Raw genomic sequence first — 20,078 nt, 5'->3', positions numbered from 1 at the left:
GCCTTCCTCCTGGCATGCCCAAGTGTGTGTCTGTTTTTCTTGGAAAATGACATTCAGAACTGGACAGGATATTCCCCTGGAACTGGGGGATGCACCTCTTGGTAAACCATTTGTCAAGACCATGATGGCAGCCACGAAGTTTAGGAGTGCTGGGAATTGTAGCTCCCACAAGGATGGAACTCAGCCCTGAATCAAAACATTAGGATGACATTTCTAACTCAACACAGGCACTGGCAGGAGGAAAACCTGAATGTTTTTTACTTGTTCTTATCATTCGTATCCAGGTCAAGGCCCCAAAAGGCCAAATTTTCCAGACTTCAAATACCTCTGATAAAAAGAGGGAAGGGGTGTTGAGGTGTGTTCCATCATGAATAGATCACAAGCTTCGGAAGGAAACAAACATGGACTGGATAACAAAATGCTTTAGATGCCTGTGTTAGGAAAGGGAGTTAATCCCCTAGGGTTTGCATTTCCTCATCACCTCCTGGGCTACTGTTAGGATCATGTGTGTGTAATTAGAGCTAACATTTGTTTGGAACTTGTCATATGTCAAGCCCAGTGTGTACACACATTTTATACATTTTAACATGTGCCTACCTTTACCAAGAAGGTTCTGTTATTATGCTCATTTTGTAGAAGAGGAAACGGAGGCTCAGAATGTTAAAGTGATTTGCCCAGTTTCACAGAGCAAGTGAGTGGCAGTGCTGGTCCATAAACCCAAGTCTTTCCAGCTCCAGACTACAGGCACCCAGTGAACCCTCAAGCCATCTTGGTACCTGCAATTCCACATCAAAAGTCAGAGGAATGGGTGATTCCTGTCCCTAGATGGTGACTGACGTGAGCTGCTGCAGCTCAGTAACCACAGGGCTCACACAGCCACCGTGCTCAGCCCTCAGTGGTAAAAGCCTGGCAAAGATGCTCAGCTCAGAACAATATGCCATCAGTCTCTTGGGGTTTGGCAGCAGTGACCAGTTTTGTTGCTATACTGGCACACCTTCCCAGAGATAAAGTAGAAAGCAGGAAAAAAAAAATTTTTAAGGGAAAAAGAAAACCCACCCCTAAGTGTTATTTTGCTAACAGCCTCAACTTTGTAATAAATAAAGACTGCAAGTGGGAAGAAAATGCATAAAATGAAAATAAGCTGAATGAATCATGGAACACACTATGTACAATATATAAATATATTCATGTTAAATGACCTTTTACTCCAATTCCTGGTTCTCCTGTGTACACTTAGGGCTGAGTGGTTTTGTTCGGGAGGGCTTAGTTACTGACACAATTGCGTGTCACTTTTAGGAGAGCGTGAGGAATAACTAAGAATGATTAGCACAAGTCCGAGTAACGTCAAATCCCTGTGTAAGCCCCAGGAGCTCAAGCACCCTCTCTGCCTTGGGCAAGGGAACAGTAATCCATCTCTTGGTCCTTCCCAGTCAACGGAAACTGAGCTGAGGGAGAAAACGGGAAGAAAATCCTTAATCTTAGCAACAGCAGGATCTGGTATTTTAGCTGTGGAGCTTAAAGAAAAAACAAAACAAAACAAAAAGGCTTGTTGAAAAGTTCAAGTCTAGGTAACCAGTTTCTGAAAAAGTCTTTTGTATGAGTGGGGAGATGGGCTGTGAGGGCAAGAAGGAACGAGGGCCAGGCAGGGAGGGGCCCTGCTTTCCTGCCCAGGAGGGGGTGGGTTCTCTTCCTGTGGGAAGAACGTGGCTGCGTTGCTAAAGGCTGGTACAGACTGCCACGGCGCCGATGGGCAGGCCAGCAGAGGGAGGCCAGTGTGCCTGGAGGCTCAGCTGACTCAGGGGCCAACATTCTTTCCTTTGTTCCGCTCTGGCCTCCCAGTGACCTTGAGGTTAAACTACAGTCAAGCCCAACGGCCATGATAACATGTATCTCACTCCTCTATGCGGCTATGAGCTGCTTCCCACCAAAGGCAACATTCTAAATGTGAGCTCTTGGAATTTCCAGAGCTATGAGTCGATGAGTCGGAATCTTGCTCTCTAAGTTACCCCAGCTTGTCCCCACCTGGGAAAGACATGGTGTGTGTAGTTTGTGTGTGAGTGTGTGTATTTATACCATGTTAGGTAATGATCTGCATGCCAAAATGGATCCTACATAAATAATTTTATATATAAGAACAGAATGACTTTAAAGTGCTAAATCTGGCTTCTTCCTGTGCCTCATGGACATAAATTCATTACATCAGCCTTTCCTTCAAACAAGGGTGTATAGTCCATGGAGTTAAAACATTCTAAACTTTCTATAGCTCTGTGCATTTACTCCAGTTAATTCAATAAGTACTTCCTGAACACGTACTATGAGGCAGGAATGCCAACACAGCCAGTGTAGAGAAAAACAGAGACTCTGCAGTCAGACTGGATTCAATTTCTGGCTCTGCTACTTGGACCTTTGAGAACTTAGGTTAAAAAGTTGAAACTTTTGGTGCCTCAGTTTCTTCATCTGTAAAGTGAGGGTAACAATGCCTCAAAGGGCGACTGTGAGGGTTCATGAAGATGCATGTAGGACGCGTAGTAAAACAGTGTCTGGAATCCAAAATTCTTCGCAAGTGTTTGCTGGTATTAAATCTCAGATGCTACCTGCAGAGAGGGCACCCCCTGACAGGGAGCATCTTGGCAAGTCAAGGCCCCATTTCCCACCCCTCCAATAACCCAAAGAACGCTTACTCTTTCAAGAACCACTACTTTAGTGACTAGTAGCTTAAATCACATTTTCTTCATAATAGCATAATAGCATGGCCATATAGCACACGGAGCCTGTGCTCCGTGACGGGAGAGGCCACAACAGTGAGAGGCCCTCGTACCGCAAAACAAACAAACAAACAAACAAACAAAAAACTTAACTTTCCTTTTATACCAAAGGAAGCACAGACTTATTACGTGGGCTTGGGTGGGGACCATGTGTATAACCCTCTATTACTCCAGACAGGTCCTACTTCGTGTGCTCAGCCCTCAATCATTGACAACTATTTCACTTTTGACCTAGAAAAGAGAAATACTAATAATCTTAGCTAACTTTCATTAAACACTTGATGCCCAGAACTGTGATAGCCCTTAATGCCATTTCATTGTTTAATCAGCTGAGCCACGCCGTGAACGAGTTTGTGCAGGATGTTTGACCTACACAGCCATCCCCACTCTCCTCCGTTTTGCTCTCTGCCCTGGCAGGCTGGTCTGTACAGATTATATTGCCTCCTCTCATGTCCTCCAGCTTCTAGCTGGGTTTGGCCAGCAGGGAGCCTTAGGAGAGCAGAATTTTGGAGAAAGGAAGGAAAGTCAAGTCAGATTGCCCGCTGCCTCCCGTAAAGTCATTTCCGGTGGACTAAGGTCATAACTTTTCTCAGAGACCTTTTTTTTTTTTTTTGTGGTACGTGGGCCTCTCATTGTTGTGGCCTCTCCTGTTGCTGAGCACAGGCTCCGGACGCGCAGGCTCAGCGGCCATGGCTCACGGGCCTAGCCACTCCGCAGCACGTGAGATCCTCCCGGACTGGGGATCGAACCCATGTCCCTTGCATCGGCAGGCAGACTCTCAACCACTGCGCCACTGGGGGAGCCCTCAGAGACCTTTATTAAGAACCACTGCCCCATTTTGGTTCCTGTTCCTTCTTTCTCCCCTCTTTCCTAGTGGCTTAGGAGTGGCTTAGCTCTGTGCTGTTAACCTGGGTTCCCTCATTATCTAGGGTGGTTCCCTAAACCTTTCACACATCTATGATTTCTCCTTTTGTGAACAAGTCCTGTTTGAATGATCCTTATCTGAGTACAGTACCTATTTCCTTTTGGGATCCTGATACACAGATACTATTATTATTCTCATTTTACAAGTAGGTCTAGAGGGGTAAAGCAACTTGTCCACCTCATAGCTAGTCAGTGGCAGAATTGGATTTCAAAACCAAAACTGTCTAAATCCAGAGCCCATGTTCTTAACTGCTGTACTGTAGCAGCGACAAACAGTTCTGGACAAGGCAGCCCAGCTGGGAAGCCTGGGAGATGCAGCCTCAAGCAACACCTCATGGAAACCTGCAGTAGGCAGAACTACATAGTACAGGCAGATTGAATACCTGTCAACTTCTTTATCAGGCAGGGGCTAGCACATGTGAACTGGGGGTGAAAGATGAACATACTCGTTAGGTCTCCTTGTCCTGGGCAGAAAACATCTGCTGGTGCAGAGAGGCCGTGTGGAGCTGTCAGATCTCACTCACATTCAACTCTCGGCTGGGAATCACACTCCAGGGCACCTTTGGCCTTTCTCTAATTGTCCTGGCCAAACCGTGAGAGGCTCCCATTGGGGCAGAGTCTTATTTAAAACAGCCAACCAGGGACTTGCCTGGTGGCGCAGTGGTTAAGAACCCGCCTGCCAATGCAGGGGACACGGGTTCGAGCCCTGGTCTGGGAAGACCCACATGCCGCGGAGCAACTAAGCCCGTGCGCCACAACTACTGAGCCTGCGCTCTAGAGCCCACGAGCCACAACTACTGAGCCCACGTGCCACAACTACTGAAGCCCGTGTGCCTAGAGCCCGTGCTCCGCAACAAGAGAAGCCACCACAATGAGAAGCCCGTGCACCGCAACGAAGAGTAGCCCCCACTCGCCGCAACTAGAGAAAGCCCGCGCGCAGCAATGAAGACCCAACACGGCCAAAAATAAATAAATAAATGTATTTTAAATAAATAAATAAATAAATAAATAAAACAGCCAACCAGACCAGGACAGGCAATGATTGATTCTTCATCCAAAAGAAAAAGCAAGGCTACTTTTGCCCCTGAGCATCAAATTCATTCACTAGACCCCAGGAGAATTCATAGCGGGAACTAACTGAGGATGTCATTTTCATCTAAGCAGGACTGCCCTCCGCATGCTGGCTTCCATCTTCCACCTCAGGAAGCTCAATGATCTATATTTAATGCTGCAATACTGAGGCTTCCTCTGCAGAGTGAGGAATTTATCATCTCAGGCTTCAGATTAAACAGAGAGAATTTTTTAGCTAAAGTAGTTACGTATACACATTTCCATAAATGGTTTTATGATAAAATAAGAAGTCTACTTCCTCTGCCTAAAGCATAAAAAAAAAAAAGAGTTTAAGCAAAGACTCTCAACCATGCCTTCTTCCAAGGAGTTCTGTTATCTCTTGTCTCCATCTTGGCCCTCGCTGCCCTGAATCGTGTTTACAGGTCACCCCCTGCAGCGGAAAGTGAGATCCTTGTAGGCAGATCATGTGCCTCTTTCATCTCTGTGTCTCCAGCCCAGCACAACACCTGGAACACAGCAGGCACTCAATATATATTGTGGGATGAAGAGACACATGGATGCCCCCAGAGCACCCGGCAAGGACTGTCATCAGAGTGTATTATCCAATTATATGTTGACTCATCAGCCTCACCCACAAAGGCAGACACCATATTTCATTTAATTTTATACCTCCTATGTTTGGAGCAACATGACTGCTCAAAACATGTTTTGCAGAAAAGTTGGTAAAACAGATGTAGCAAGCAAGAAATACAGCTTCATTAACACTTACCTTCCTGCGTTCCTTGGAGATACTTGTCCAGCTCCTTGGGTTGGTGTCTATGGGCTAAATGGTTGCAATTATATGACATTCTGGAAAAGACAAAAATATGGAGTCAGTAAAAAGCTCATTGTTTTCCAGAGTTTCAGGGGAGGGATGAATAGACGGAACACAGAGCATTTTTAGGGCGGTAAAACTATTCTATTCGTGATACTGTGATGGTGGATACATGACATTATGAGTTTGGCAAAACCATAGAGTGTACAACAAGGAGTAAACTCTAAGGGAAACTATGGACTTTAGTTAATGTATCAATATTGGTCCATCAATTGCAACAAATGTATCACTAATGCAAGATGTTAATCATAGAGGAAGCTGAGGAGGGGGAGGAAAGGGGGTTTATGGGAACTCTGTACTTTGTTCTTAATGTTTCTGTGTATCGAAAGCTGCCCTAAAAATGTAGAGTTTGCTAATTTAAAAAATATGCATCTTAGCTGGTCACTCAATATGGAAAATATAAGAATAGAGGGGCATTGGCTCAAGTAGGGGGTGTAGCCCCCCTCCACTTTATATCCACAAACACATCTCAGGTCTCATTTTCCTTCTCTTGGGTCCGTGAGTCATTTGAAAACTTCTCGTTTCCCTTCCCCACCCCCCAGCTCCCACCTCCACTCCTGGCACCATAAATGTACCCTGAGTAGCTTGAACTAGCTCCTGGCTCTGTAGCCCAACCTTGAAACCCATGGATTCTTCTTGAGTCTTCTCATGGACCTCTGCACAACATACCTGATTTAAACTTTTCTCATTTTGGCTTGTCCACTGCATTCAATGAGAAATCCCTGTTTGGGCCCAACCATCTCCCATAAATTCCCATTCAGGACCAGTGCGTAGGGGACATGAGATAGCCAAGGAATGCAGGGAGAAGGGAACATTAATTTTGAACTGGCTATGTGTGAAGCCAGACTGTTTTCATATTCCAAAGTCACAGCCGAGACTCCTCAGCAATCCTGCTGATAAACACACCCTAACTGCCAGCAAAGAATCGAAAAGAGAACTAAATAACCCCTTGAAGCAAACCAGAGCAGGTTAAATAAAAGCGGTGGTACCACAATTACTGGCAAATGTTTGCTGTGCAGAAGGGGTGCCTGTGAAACACCGCAGGGCACCAAGACAGGGAGGAGCAGGTTCCACCAAGTAATGAAGTGCTTCCGAGAAGGAGCTGTGTCTAGAAGGTTTCTGAAATAAGCCACGGCTGCACCAGCTAAGGCTCCTGGGAAAGAGGAACAAACTCGCTCTTTGGCAGCAGGGAGGCGAGAAGCACAGCATCGCCATGGCTACCCAGCAGAGCCTCCCTCAAAGCCTTTCAGGAATCTCTACTATTTGTGGAAACTGGGTAGCATTCCCCAAAGGCCAGCATTCCTCCACTCTCCTGCACTTTCAGTGGTTGCCTCTCTTAACTTTCCTTCAATCCAATTAAAAAGCGAGAGTGGGCCATTACACTCCGCTCATGCTGGGGACCCTCAGTGACACTCAGGTGGAATGCCTCCATCAGAGACCCCTGCACGGCGGAGGTGATCCCAGTGATTTGTTTGCCCCAAATCCCATATATTCACAGATCCCGATGTGGAACTTTGTTAGCATATGCTCTTAAATTCCTAACAGGATTGGAGGAAAAAAATAGACCCTCATTGATGTGACTGATGTGCCAATTAAGGACGCAAGTCTTTCTTCTTTTGCTTTCTGTGTGCTGTTTTCCCAACACAATCTCAGACGGAGGTGAGTGACAAGTAATGTAATCTCTATTGTATATTTGCCACAAAGAACACTCAGTTAGAAACCTTCCCATGGGGGGCCAGCCATGGATGTTAATCTGCATTTTTTCAAAGAAAGTAAGGAAAATGTGTAGATTGGTTTAATAAGGTAATGTTTTGGAAAACAATAGAAACTGATTTTTAAACTAGCTTAAGTTCTTATTAAATCCAGACTCTCCCAACCACCTAACAAAACAAATAACTCAAAAAAAAAAAAAACTTCTAAAAAGAGAGCCTGTGAGGTTTTCTGTTCAATGGTCCCCAACACTGCACATCTATTTGTCTTTTCTGGCCACTATATCTCCATTATTCCAGAAGGGATCTCAATTCACTTTTAGAATGGTGTCTCTAAAATTGCTCCTTCTGCAACCTCTCTCCAAATATGAGGGTCTGTTGGGAGCTGCCAATGATCGTATCCCAATTGCTTAGCCTTGGGGTGAGCATCTGACCCACAGCAGACCAATCAAAGTTCTTCCTAGCTATTTTCAGAATAGAATTAAAGAGGAAGAGACCTGTTTCCCTTTAGGTGGGAAGCTGAAGAAGTGATTCCTGGATTCCAGACTTAGGGGAAGTAGTTTGTGTAAAGGAATGAAGATGACATGCAGAGAAAGGCAAAGACATGATAAGGAGTACCCTGCAGACATTCAAGTCCTTGGTCTAGGGTATATGTGGTAGATTGTGATACAGTAATGGGCCCCAGTAAGCCTTGCCTCCTTGTATACACAACCTTGCACAGTCCCATTCCACACTGATTCAGGTCTTGACCAAGTGACTTGCTTTGGCCAGTAGGACATCAGCAAATGCAATGCAAGCACAGGCTTAAAAAGCACCTATACGTTGGGACCCACCCTTTCTCTTGCAGCTTTCAGAACTCAGTCACCATGTGAAGAAGCCCAGGCTAGCCTGCTGGAGACAGATGGCCCAGCCAATAGCCAGAAACAATTGCCAGCCATAAAGAAGACCATCATAAACCATTTGGTCCCAGTCACGCCACATGTGAGACACCAGAGATCATCAGAAGAATCATCAAGCTCAGCCCAGTCCAAAACGATGACTCATAGCTCACAGACGAGCAAATGCAGTGGTGGTGACTTATTTCACCAAGTTTTTGAGGGTTTGTTTCTCAAAAAAAAATAATTTGCTGCTCTCTGAAACTGTTCTACCACCACGTGAAGAAGGTGAATGTAGGGCAAGAAACCACATAGAAAGAAAATCCCAGGTGTCCCAAACATCCCAGCCATCTAGCTAAGGTCACAGCAGTAACACTGTATCCAGGTGACACCACATGGAGCAGAGATGAGTTTCCCCGTCAATCCACAGATTCATCATCAAATAGATATTTGTCTGAACTTAAACTTTAAATTTAAAAAGTTACTAGGTTTTGGAGTGGTTTGTTATGAAGCAAAAGCTAACTCATACAGCCTTCTTGAAGCCACTCCATTCTTGCTTTTCTCATAAAGGCAATTTATTCCCCATTCTGCCCAATTTGCTGTGCATGATTATTAAGTGCTTTCCTAATATCCAATCACTTCTTTTCCTTTGACTACAAAATCCTCATTTTGTGTAGGGAGGCAATGTACCCAACTAACCATTCACTCTATCCATTTCTCTTGCAGCTAGATATGGTTATGTGACACAGTTGAAGCCTTAAAGAAGGATATGAACAACTGATGAGATGGACCACACCCCTTCCATTCTCCACCTTCCTTTTTTTTTTTTTTTGCGGTACGCAGGCCTCTCACTGTTGTGGCCTCTCCCGTTGTGGAGCACAGGCTCCAGACGCGCAGGCTCAGTGGCCATGGCTCACGGGCCTAGCCGCTCCGCGGCATGTGGGATCTTCCCGGACCGAGGCACGAACCCGTATCCCCTGCATTGGCAGGCAGACTCTCAACCACTGCGCCACCAGGGAAGCCCTCCACCTTCTTTCTCGCTAGAACACAGATGTGATGACTGGGGCCACAGCAGCCACTTTGAGTAAGCGAGTAAAAAAAAATTGAGCAAATGAGTCATGAGTAAAAAAAGAAAATAAAAAAAGAGATGTCAGACCTGATACTGTTGACCTTCTAAAGCAATGCCAGTGACCACCTAACTCCAGAAGTGTTATTGTACAACAAAATCAGAAACTTGGTTCCAAGACATCTGTGTAAAGTGCGCTTCTGTTACACACAACCAAATACAATTTTAAATGAGTGAAGTTAGATTTTTGTCACTTGTGACCAGAGAGTCCTGACTAGTGATTGGGCCTTTCCTCTGGGGAGTCCTCTGGCCATGTCTGAACTCCAAACCTTAAGGTAAATGCTCCCCCTTACTCTCTGATTTGCCTGTAGACACAAAGTCATTTCCCTTTTTCCCCTTAAAATAGATGAGATAGGTGGATATTTCCAAAAAGTATTTTATTAAAATCCAAACAAAAACACAAAGGAAATAATTACAAGAAATATAAACAGCACGTAATTGCCCTATTCCCACGTTTGACACTAAAATCACCAAATAAGCTTTAAGAGCCCCTTTTCTAATCTCTTTACTTTATGGCAGTAGTTCTCAAAGTGGAGCCCCCAGACCAGAGTATCAGCATCCTGAGAACTTGTTAGAAACACAAATTCACAGGCCTTAGCCCAAACCTACTGACTCTGAACCATGGGGGTGGGGTTAGCAATAAGTGTTTTAACAAGCTCTGCAGGAGATTCTGATGTAGCCAGTGTCTGAGAGCCTGCTACCTTAGCAGAATTATTTGCCAGTTTCTTGTAGGTAATTAAGCCCTGTCTCCTTTTCTTCCAGCGGCGTTGGGTAGAGCCAAAGGTTTGGAATCAAAGAGTACTTGCAGCCACATTGTGACTCTGCCCTGTTATCAACAGCTGTGACATCTTGGGCCGGTTGAATAACCCCTAACTGCCTGGGGTCTTAATTCCTTCACAGGTAAAATGGGATATTACTTGTTAGGATTATTTAAAGATTAAATGAGATGAGACCAGCAAAATGCCTACTCACTGTCTGGCTCCATGCAGGACTAAACAAAGTCAGCTAGTTCTTTTAAAGTCTGCATCTCAGTTATGCAGCCACAGGTCAGTCCAGCAAGAAATGTCTGGTGTGTACAGTCATCTTATTTTCAAAAAAAAAAAAATATATATATATATATATATATATATATATATATATATAAGTTCCCTAAATTCAGTTCAAACCTCCCCATACTCCTAGCTACTCCCACTTCAGCTAGGTGTCAAGACAAAGAGTCCAGCTTATTTCTTAACTGATTTACTGGAATTACTGACACTCATCACTCCCTGGTGGTTAATATGGCCTTTCCTGGCTGGGGCTGGAGGAATTTCCCTCCTCTAGGGTGTTTCCATCCTCTTCACCTCCAAGGGTCTTCCATCAATCCCCTCTTCTCCATTGAAACATAAACAGCCTCCAACCGTATGATAAATACTCTCAGAATTAATCACATTCAGAAACAATCATTCACTCACAGGAACCAAATCAGAAACATCGGAGTGTAAGACAGACACGGGAACATTGTTTTTGTGTGTGTGTGTATTTTTTAACAGTTTATTGTTTTGAATAAGGAATCCATATCTATGATTAAAAGGTTCAAATATTATAAAAGGGAATGTAATGCAAAGTTACTCTCTTTCCCAACTCTGGTCCTTAGATCCCTACTCAGAGGCAACCATGCTTATAAGCTTTTCGGGTAAACTTACAGAAATAGTCTATATGTGGAAAAATCATGGGAAAAAAACATGAATATATATATATATTACCTATCTCATCCTTTGTTTTCCATAAAATGTAATATATTATACATCCTGTCTGCACCAGGAATATGGAAAGTATGAAGAATAAGACTAATAAGAGACTTTAATCACCTGCCAAGTCCTACGTAGGGGAAGCCTGAGAGTCGGGGCGATGTTACCTGCAACATAAAAGAATCTTATCCTGTCTCTTGTATCTCTGGCTGCACACAGATGCTCTCTTGATGGCTGTATCCATGTGTGGGTGTGCATATGTGCGTGCATGTGTGTCTGGCCTTACTCTCCACACAACTGTGGCCACACACATCTTTGGGGATCAACCTGTTTTCTCTCCCGCCAGCCTGGTCACTCATCAGTCTTAGACTGGACTTCTGATACCTGGGTTGAATTTGCCCCTTGAAGCCCTTGTGATAGTGACTGGCTCTCTGTTAGTTTTTCTCATGCCCAAGTCTGTGTGGCAACATCTCAATTTTCTGGGGACTCCCACTTGACATTGCTCAAGCCTTAAAGCCCAGCGTCCCGGGCTGCTCACCTTCTTCTCCTGCACTTCTGACACCCACTGACAAGCAGCCTGTGGGATCCTAGTCCATCCCTCCCCCAGTTTTACAAATGGGAAACATGGGGCCCAGGCCTAGGCTCAGGGAAGTCCCCAAAGGAACATGGAGGGCCTGGGATCATGAGTCTAGCATCAGCTTGGACAAAGTGGGGTTGGACATCTAACAGTAGTAGGTTTGAGTCCTGGCTTCATTACATGAGATCTGTGTTTTCTTGGCTCTGGACCCTCAGTTTCAATATCTGTAAAGTGGGATAATAATAATTACTTACAGATTAATTAGAATTATTTTTAAAATGGCAGAACACCAAATAGTAAATATTATAGGATAATGATAATTTTGCAAAATTTAAGTTACATTCCTGTATTTCTTAAAGAGGTTCACCCTCAGAGCTCCAGCTTTCTTTCTTATTTCTGTAAACATTTTTAGCACATATAGAAAATTTACACATAAGGGATACAAAGATTATCAAGACTCCGCCTTTGTCCTCTAGAGGTGTGGTGGAGACAGCCAGCCAGTTCCTAGAGCTCAGTAAGGGCTTCCTTCCCAGGAAGTGTGATGAGAAGCTCTGGAAACTGAGAGCACTTTATCTACCTGCTGTTGACAAAATAAAGGGCAGAGGCACGTCTAGGGTGGGTACGACTGCTGGACCAAGGCCAAGATGGGCTGAAATGGGAACACATGTTTCCTGGCATATTGCCTCAATCAGGCACAGGGATCACACAGTTACTCGCTTCCATCCCAGCTCCTCTCCAGGATTTTCCAAATACTATAGACCTGTGCCACTTTCATTTCTGAGCTTCCAGATGTGCAGGGACAGAAGAGTCCCCCTCCTCTGCCCCCAGGCATGTCCTTCCACCTTTCACATTTGGGCCCCAGTGACACCTCCAGATAAAATAAGCTTCTGAGGATAATTTGTCAAGCACACGATTCAGCAACAGGGCAGGGAATCTCTCCTGACTTCTGCAGATAGGGGCTTACATCACAGCATGAAATATGTTTACCCTTATCTTCGCACACAAGAACAAATTATCCCGCCCCTGTTATAAATCCATCAGCCCTGCTTCTGTGGGTAGGTTTCTGCGTAAATCTCCAGCAAACTCTACTTAGCTGACTGTTCACTTTGGTTTGCTGCCTTTTCCCCGCTCTGTGCTCACAAAATTGTCAGTCTCACTAGAGGACATGCTGGCTTTTATCTGCAGACAGAAGAAAAGAAAGAGAGCACTCATCAGTCTTAGACTGGACTTCTGATACCTGGGTTGACAGAGTCACTGCTGTCACCCAAACCACATCAACAAGGGCATGTGTCTTCTCTCCCAGCTGAACTGCAGTAGCTCCCTCCCCTCCTCTCCACCAAGCCCTGGTAAGAAAAGTCCTTAACAGACTGGGAAACCAGAACTTACCAGCTTCCAGGTCCTCCTGTAGACTCACCCCGTTCAGGATGGTTAGTACCAATAGATGATCATGAGTGGGGTGAGGAACCTGTCCAAGGGGCTTAAGTAGCATCAGTAGGTCCCAAAGCCAAATGACCAGGATCAGGAAGGGGGAGGGGAAACTTTCCATACAGCTGACTGCTAATTGAACATCAAACACTAAAGTAAATATCCTTGGCCTGGGTGCTCATGTCTCAAGGACAACAGTATGGCCTAAGAAAATGATTTTAACAAATTGTTAGCAATGGGGGCTTCCCTGGTGGCGCACTGGTTGAGAGTCCGCCTGCCAATGCAGGGGACGCGGGTTCGTGCCCCGGTCCGGGAAGATCCTGCATGCTGCGGAGCGGCTAGGCCCGTGAGCCATGGCCACTGAGCCTGTGCGTCCGGAGCCTGTGCTCCGCAATGGGAGAAGCCACAGCAGTGAGAGGCCCGCGTACCGCAAAAAACAAACAAACAAAAAATTGTTAGCAATGGCGGCTTCCCTGGTGGTGCAGTGGTTGAGAGTCCACCTGCCAATGCAGGGGAAGCGGGTTCGTGCACTAGGCCCGTGAGCCATGGCCGCTGAGCCTGCGCGTCCGGAGCCTGTGCTCCGCAACGGAAGAGGCCACAACAGTGAGAGGCCCGCGAACCGCAAAAAACAAACAAACAAACAAAAAATTGTTAGCAATGGGGGCTTCCCTGGTGGCGCAGTGGTTGAGAGTCCGCCTGCCAATGCAGGGGAAGCGGGTTCGTGCACTAGGCCCGTGAGCCATGGCCGCTGAGCCTGCGCGTCCGGAGCCTGTGCTCCGCAACAGGAGAGGCCACAACAGTGAGAAGCCCGCGTACCGCAAGGGAAAAAAAAAAAAAAAAACGTTAGCAATAACAACAGTAGCTATGGCGCCCTTACCTTCCAGAGGGCTAAGCTCCACTGAGCGCTCTCTCATTTGCCCTTAACCCTCCAGGTGCATTACCATTGCAGGGATCACCATTGCCCAGAAGAGGAGTATACTCTTAAAACTAGGGAACTGAAGCTCAGGGTTAAGTGAGGTGCTCAAGGGCACACAGGTGTAAGAGATAGCGCTTGATTAGCGTGGGTGGTCTGACTTCAGAGCCTTTGTTCTAAATCAGGGCTTCCCAAGCCTTAACACTCACCAGAATCACCTGGTGATCTTGTTAAACTGCAGATCCTCGTTCAGCCAATCAGGGGTGGCGTCTGAGATCCTGCATTTCCAGCAAGCTCAGCTCCCTCCAGCGTGAGGCCCATACTGCCTGTTGGTAACCACTCTTGGAGAAGCAAGGGTTGGCCTGATCCAGCCCTGAAAAGTGAAACGTGAGTACCTCTGCTGGTCCCCCAACTGCTTGTTACCTGTCCACAGAGGAAGAATGGAAATTGGGAGTGAGCTGGTAGAAATTTTATAACTATTTGGCGGTTATTTTATGTCTGCTGAGTGTAATAATAATTTAAAAATTGGGCTTCTATATCATTGTATTATATTCTTCATTCGTCTAATAATTTATATCTGTTATTTTACAAAGGTATCAGCTCACAAAAAGTTGGAAGTTATAAACAAAACAAACAAACAAAACAAACAGCCTGGCCCTTTTTTGCAGATAATTTGAAAATTACTTCTCTAAACTACTACACTGTCCTGGCTTCCTAACCGATGGGGTGTCTGGGACCAGGGTACATGTGTGTCTGTGTGTGTGTCTGTGGGTGTGGGTGAGGATATCTGTGTATATCTGTCTGTCCCCCCTCAATGCTCATTTCACGTAGGTTCCATTTCCTTATGGTTTTAGGGGCATTCCTGCCTATCTAGCCTCATATGCAGATGGAGACTACCATCCATAAAACTCCGCAAGTAATGTGGATTCTGGTTCGTCCCTTCCTAGGTTTTTTTGTTTGTTTGTTTTTGTTTTTTTTTGCGGTACGCGGGCCTCTCATTGTTGTGGCCTATCCCATTGTGGAGCACAGGCTCCGGACGCGCAGGCCCAGTGGCCGTGGCTCACGGGCCCAGCCGCTCCGCGGCATGTGGGATCTTCCCGGACAGGGGCACGAACCCACGTCCCCTGCATTGGCAGGCGGACTGTCAACCACTGCGCCACCAGGGAAGCTCCCCTTCCTAGTTTTGGAATCTCGGCCAAGTCATTCAACCTCTCTGAGGCTGATCTGTGAGGTAAAACCCACCCACTGTGTGGCAGGGATGCAATGATATAAAGCACACAAAGTGCTTAGCACAACACCTGGAACCATCCCTAGCAATCAATAAAGAGCAGATACAATTATTATTAGGGGGGAAAGAAACAACAGCAAGAAATAAATTCATATCAGACATTCATCGACTTATCAGAATTTTTGAGAAAATGCCCTGATACTCTGCTAAGCACGGGGTAAGCAAGATGCTGTACTTCTCTCAACAAAATTAAATTAAAATTTCTTCTTCAACTTAGAACAGTTAGAGCCCCATTTCTCGCAAAAGTCGACAACTACAGTGAAATTTTAATCCTAACGTTTAGGCAGAATAATGCCCCAAGGCGCTGCAAGATGTCTGAGCATCAAGCAAAAATGTGATTATTTTCATTCTGCTCCAGAAACTTAGGCAGGTGCGTGAACTAACACAGTTTAAAAAGATTTTCAATAACAAGCCCTTAAACAAGGCACGTTTTATTTAACCTTCAGTTAAGCAGGAATCCAGTTAACTAGAGATGGTCAAGGTGGGAGGGTTCCTGGTTAATGGCTTTAGATTCTGCCTGTAAGTCATTTACATAATGACTCAGGAGGCAAAAGCCCCTGGGGCTTGAGGATAAGGAAGGAAAAGGGCTGAGGACTGTATTGGTAAGAGTTGATCTAGTCCCTGACAATGGGGACAGGAATTTGTAAATCCCTAGGTGAGGGAAAATTGCCCTGGTGGGAAACAGAATCTTTGTGACCTTGCCAAAATGGCAAACTTCATGCCCAGGTTACTGTTGTGTTTAAGTGTCTGCAGGGACGTAGTGATTTGGTACAGCACACTGAGATCCAATTTATTTATCTTCGTTGGCACGTCCCCAAAGCTCTAATGACCCAGGCCCTCCCACGGTAATACATTGGTCAAATTAGTCAGGGTCCCCAGGTTGTTTCTTTTTCCTTCTCCCTGGGCCATCCTTACATGGGAAGTTCAGGTTCCTCTTCCCAGTGGGGACATCTTCCATCAGTCTGTTTCTGCAATCAGTATGGGCATGCTAAATCCTAAGAAACCTGTTTGAAACCCTTGGACTAACTGCTCTGGGTGAAGCATGCCCCTTAAAGGAGGAGGAAGAGGAAAAGGAAACAGTGAGTTAATGGCTGCATTTTGCCTCACCAAGAAGCTCTGTCCTATTGTTTGTGACGTCGATGGTCAGAGTGCAAAGGAGCCATGTCCAGTGGGGTTTCGATTCAGACCTGCCTGGGTCCACATCCAGTTGGTGGGATGACTGGCCAGCTCTGTGATAGGAACAAGTCACTTCTGACACTTCACGTTCCCCAGCTCTAAAATGGGTATTAGGATAATAATAGTACCTGCCCTGTGAAGTTGTGAGGAATGTTAACCAGGTAATGATTACAAGTAGTTAGCACAGTGCCAGGCACAGAATAAATCCTCCTGCCGTCTCAGAGATAGGACCTCATCTTTTTACTGGTTCGTAGTGAAGAGTAGCAGAATATGCTACCCCAAAATAGGCCACTTTGGTACAACGATTATTTTGAATTGAAGGCAATTGAGAAGAAGATATAAGAAAAGCTCTGCACCTTCCCCCTAGTTACCTAAAAACAGAACATAAATTTCCCTTGTTAAGGTGTCCCCTTCCCCACTTCTTTTTTTTTTTTTTTTGCTTGTGGGATCTTAGTTCCCAGACTAGTGATTGAACCTGGGCCCTGGCAGTGAAAGCACCGAGTCCTAACCACTGGACCACCAGGGAATTCCCTCTCCTTCCCCACTTCTGTACCAAGAGGGGCATAACAACCTTATCATTGGAGACAAGATGGCACCCAGAAAGGGTCAACATGAACAAACCTTAGCAACTAGCTTTTATCCCCCATTAGTTTCCCCACATATTTGCATTCTCACAATTTTCTGCCCCTAGAAGTTCAAAGTCCTTTTCCTTTGTCTTGTCACTTCTCTACAAAATTATCGTTCTTGGCTAAGATGCTATACAAGCCCAAGCTCTAATATCCCTTTATCTACTTATCACAAGAGTGCTCCCATGTGTACATGATACACACATTAATAAACTTCTATTTGTTTTTCTCTTGTTAATCTGTCTTTTGTCAGTCTGATTTGAGGGCCCCAGCCAATGAACCTAAGATACATAGAGCAAAAACTTTTTTTCCTCCCCCACAATAGGTATGTGCAGAGTGGTTATAGCCCCTCCGATTTGCAAAAGCTAGGTCAACATAGCTTCTGTAGTTATATTGTTGGCTCAGTCTCTAAATAAATATCCCTTGCCTGACATTCCCAACTGCTTTTAAGACTCTTAAGGCAAAGGCCCTATTCTATGCACTCATTAATCCAAATACTTCAAAAATGTTTACTGATCATCTGCTAAGTTGTTCAGGAGGTGCTAGTTGGGGTGATGGGTCTGTGAGCTCCCAGAGGGCAAAGATCAGGTTTCAGTCCCTTTGTTCAGCAAGTAGGAAGGGTGCGTGACGTAACGCAGTCGGTGTTCAGTAAGGATTCCTGGAACTGGACTGCCAGGCACAGCAGCTGACTGCCAGGTGTACTGGTGCACATTCAGCTCCAGCCACAGGGCCCAGGGCAGGGCTAGATGGAAGGTAAGTCCTCACCATGTAAAGACAGAGCTCCATCCCACTCTTTACTCCACTCCAGTCAGATAACTCATTCAGTCAACTGGAAATCAACCCGTCATGCAATGAACTTTAGCGAACCTTATTTGTTCTCCTTACTAGGCGTAACAGGCCCTTTCTGCTTTCCTCCTCTTGTGTTTTGTTTTTTCATTTCTCTTCCTTGACCCACTTTTACTCCATCAAGCTTCCTCCTGGTTCCACTTAGCAGCTTAGCTTTGCAAACCTGAGCACATACCTGAAACTCAAAAATCACTCTTTGAAGAGCTGTTTCTCTTGACACATACAGAATGAGGAATGTCAGGCTAATCCAAAGAAGGACTTACTTACTCAGCACATATTTGTTAAGCATCTACTGTGTGTAGGATATGACACTGGACACTGAGGGTGTGACAGTGACATGTCAAAGTCTGGACTCCTGAAGAGACAGGCAGGCAATGACAAGCAAATAAGCAAATACCATCACTACTGTAATAGGCGTTTGTAGGAAGCAAGCAGGGGCTGAGGAAGAGTGAGGTGGGTAAAAGGCTAGTTAACAAAGCTCGCTCTCTAAGGACTTGACTTGATTGGAAGCAGAAAGAATGTAAGGAATTTAGCTTTGTGAAGAGTGAGATGAACAGAAACCAAGGACTGGTGTGGCCGAGGCATACAGGGCGATTGGGAAACTGGCAGATAAGCCTAGAAAGATGGTGAAGACTCAGACTTATGAACGCATGCAAAGGCGATGGCTTCATCACCCACAGATGGGACCAGGAGGAGTGTGGAGCATGAAGACAGAGGAACTCAGCCATATGGGTTCCTGTCTGGGCAAGGTGGATAGCAGGAGGTTACCCCTACTCCATGGCACTGTCCCGTATATGAATCTTGGCTCTGCAAATCACTAGTGGTGTTGCCATGGGCAAGATCCTTAAATTTACTATACCTCTGCTTTCTCGCCTGTAAAATGAGGATAATGATAATAATGCCTACCTCACAGGTAGGGATTACAGGAGTGAATACATATAAAGCTCTTAGGGTGGTGCTGGATACAGTAAGCATTCAATAAATGTTAGCTGCTACTATCTTGTTTCTTTGTTTAGTACCACCTTTATGAATTCTCTGTCACCTGAGGTGAGATCCTCAATATCAAAGGTTCAGAAACCCAACTCTGCCAACCCACTGAAAATGGACTCAGCCCACAGAGTCAGACACATAAAACCAGCCCCCGCAGCTTACTGAATGGCAAAAAGAACTGTAATTACTAGGTCAATATGTCATCTTTGTAAGCACGTCTATAGGGGCAGAAGAAAGCCTCTTAGAAGGTTGCTCGCTTGGCAGGGAGTAAAAGGGAGTAGAAGATGCTCAGTAATGCTAGGGCTGGAGTTCTGGCTCTGTGACAGCCAGCCTCGTCCACCTCCATCAGACTGGGAATTCCTTCTTCACAGACCCCACTCTCAATTTTGTGCAGGGGGCTATCTGCTTTAACAGAAGTTGCTTAAAACACGTAACCCTGGAGCCTACTTTAGCCCACTTCTTCCTCTGGAGATTTACTGTCCTCCAGAGACAGGCATTCACCTTTAGGTACTGTCTCGGGCAGCTTGGGCTACCATAACTAAATACCACAAACTGGTGGCTTAAACAACAGAAATTTATTTTCCTACAGTTCTAGAGACTAGGATTCCAAGATCAGGGTGCTGGTTATATCAGGTTCTGGTAAGGCCTCCTTCCTGGCTTGTAGATGGCCACCTTCTCACTGTGTCCTCACAAGTCAGAGAAAGGAAGCTCTGGTATTTGTTCCTCTTCTTATAAGGGCACTAATCCCACCATGGAGGCTTCATCCTCATGACCTCATTCTAATCCCAATTATCTCCCAAAGGCCCTACACCTCCAAATACCATCACATTTGGGGTTAGGGCTTTTACATATAAATTTGGGGGGGACACAAGCAGTATATAACAGGTATGTTAATCCTTTTGAGACTTGTTGATGCCTTCTGCATATCTTTGCTCTTATCCTCATAGGAAAGACAAACTCATTTCACTCTTGCCCTCAAGGGTCCAAGAGGTAATATACTGAAGACAGAGACATAAGGTGTCATGGAAACAGCTAGAAGAGCCAAATGCAAGCCACACATGTAATTTAAATTTGTAAAGTGGCCACATTAAAAAAAGTAAAAAGAAACAGGAGATATTAATTTTAATAATATATTTTGTTCAGCCCAATAGATTTAAGATGTT

The 20,078-nt window shown here is 45.2% G+C and overlaps 1 protein-coding gene across 12 annotated transcripts in view; it reads right to left on the bottom strand.

Moving 5' to 3' along the window:
- Positions 1–20,078, bottom strand: part of LOC113633830 (uncharacterized) — a 609,230-nt gene that overhangs the window by 578,814 nt on the left and 10,338 nt on the right. For 7 of the 12 annotated variants that reach the window (XM_027132441.1, XM_027132443.1, XM_027132442.1 and 4 more), the window contains one exon: positions 5,530–5,609. In XM_027132441.1, the coding sequence (XP_026988242.1) occupies positions 5,530–5,608 (79 nt within the window). In that variant the 5' untranslated portion in view covers position 5,609. Of the gene's footprint in view, positions 1–5,529; positions 5,610–14,198; positions 14,413–20,078 lie in introns of all 12 variants that reach the window. The other 5 variants (XR_003438359.1, XR_003438360.1, XR_003438357.1 and 2 more) reach the window with 1 other exon arrangement.

Source organism: Aethalodelphis obliquidens, unplaced genomic scaffold (assembly GCF_003676395.1).
Source record: "Aethalodelphis obliquidens isolate GAN/ISIS:26980383/991018 unplaced genomic scaffold, ASM367639v1 scaffold41, whole genome shotgun sequence".
Lineage (NCBI taxonomy): Eukaryota > Metazoa > Chordata > Mammalia > Artiodactyla > Delphinidae > Aethalodelphis > Aethalodelphis obliquidens.
The sequence above is the reverse complement of the archived record's forward strand: the minus strand, read 5'-3'. Positions and strand labels throughout refer to the sequence as shown.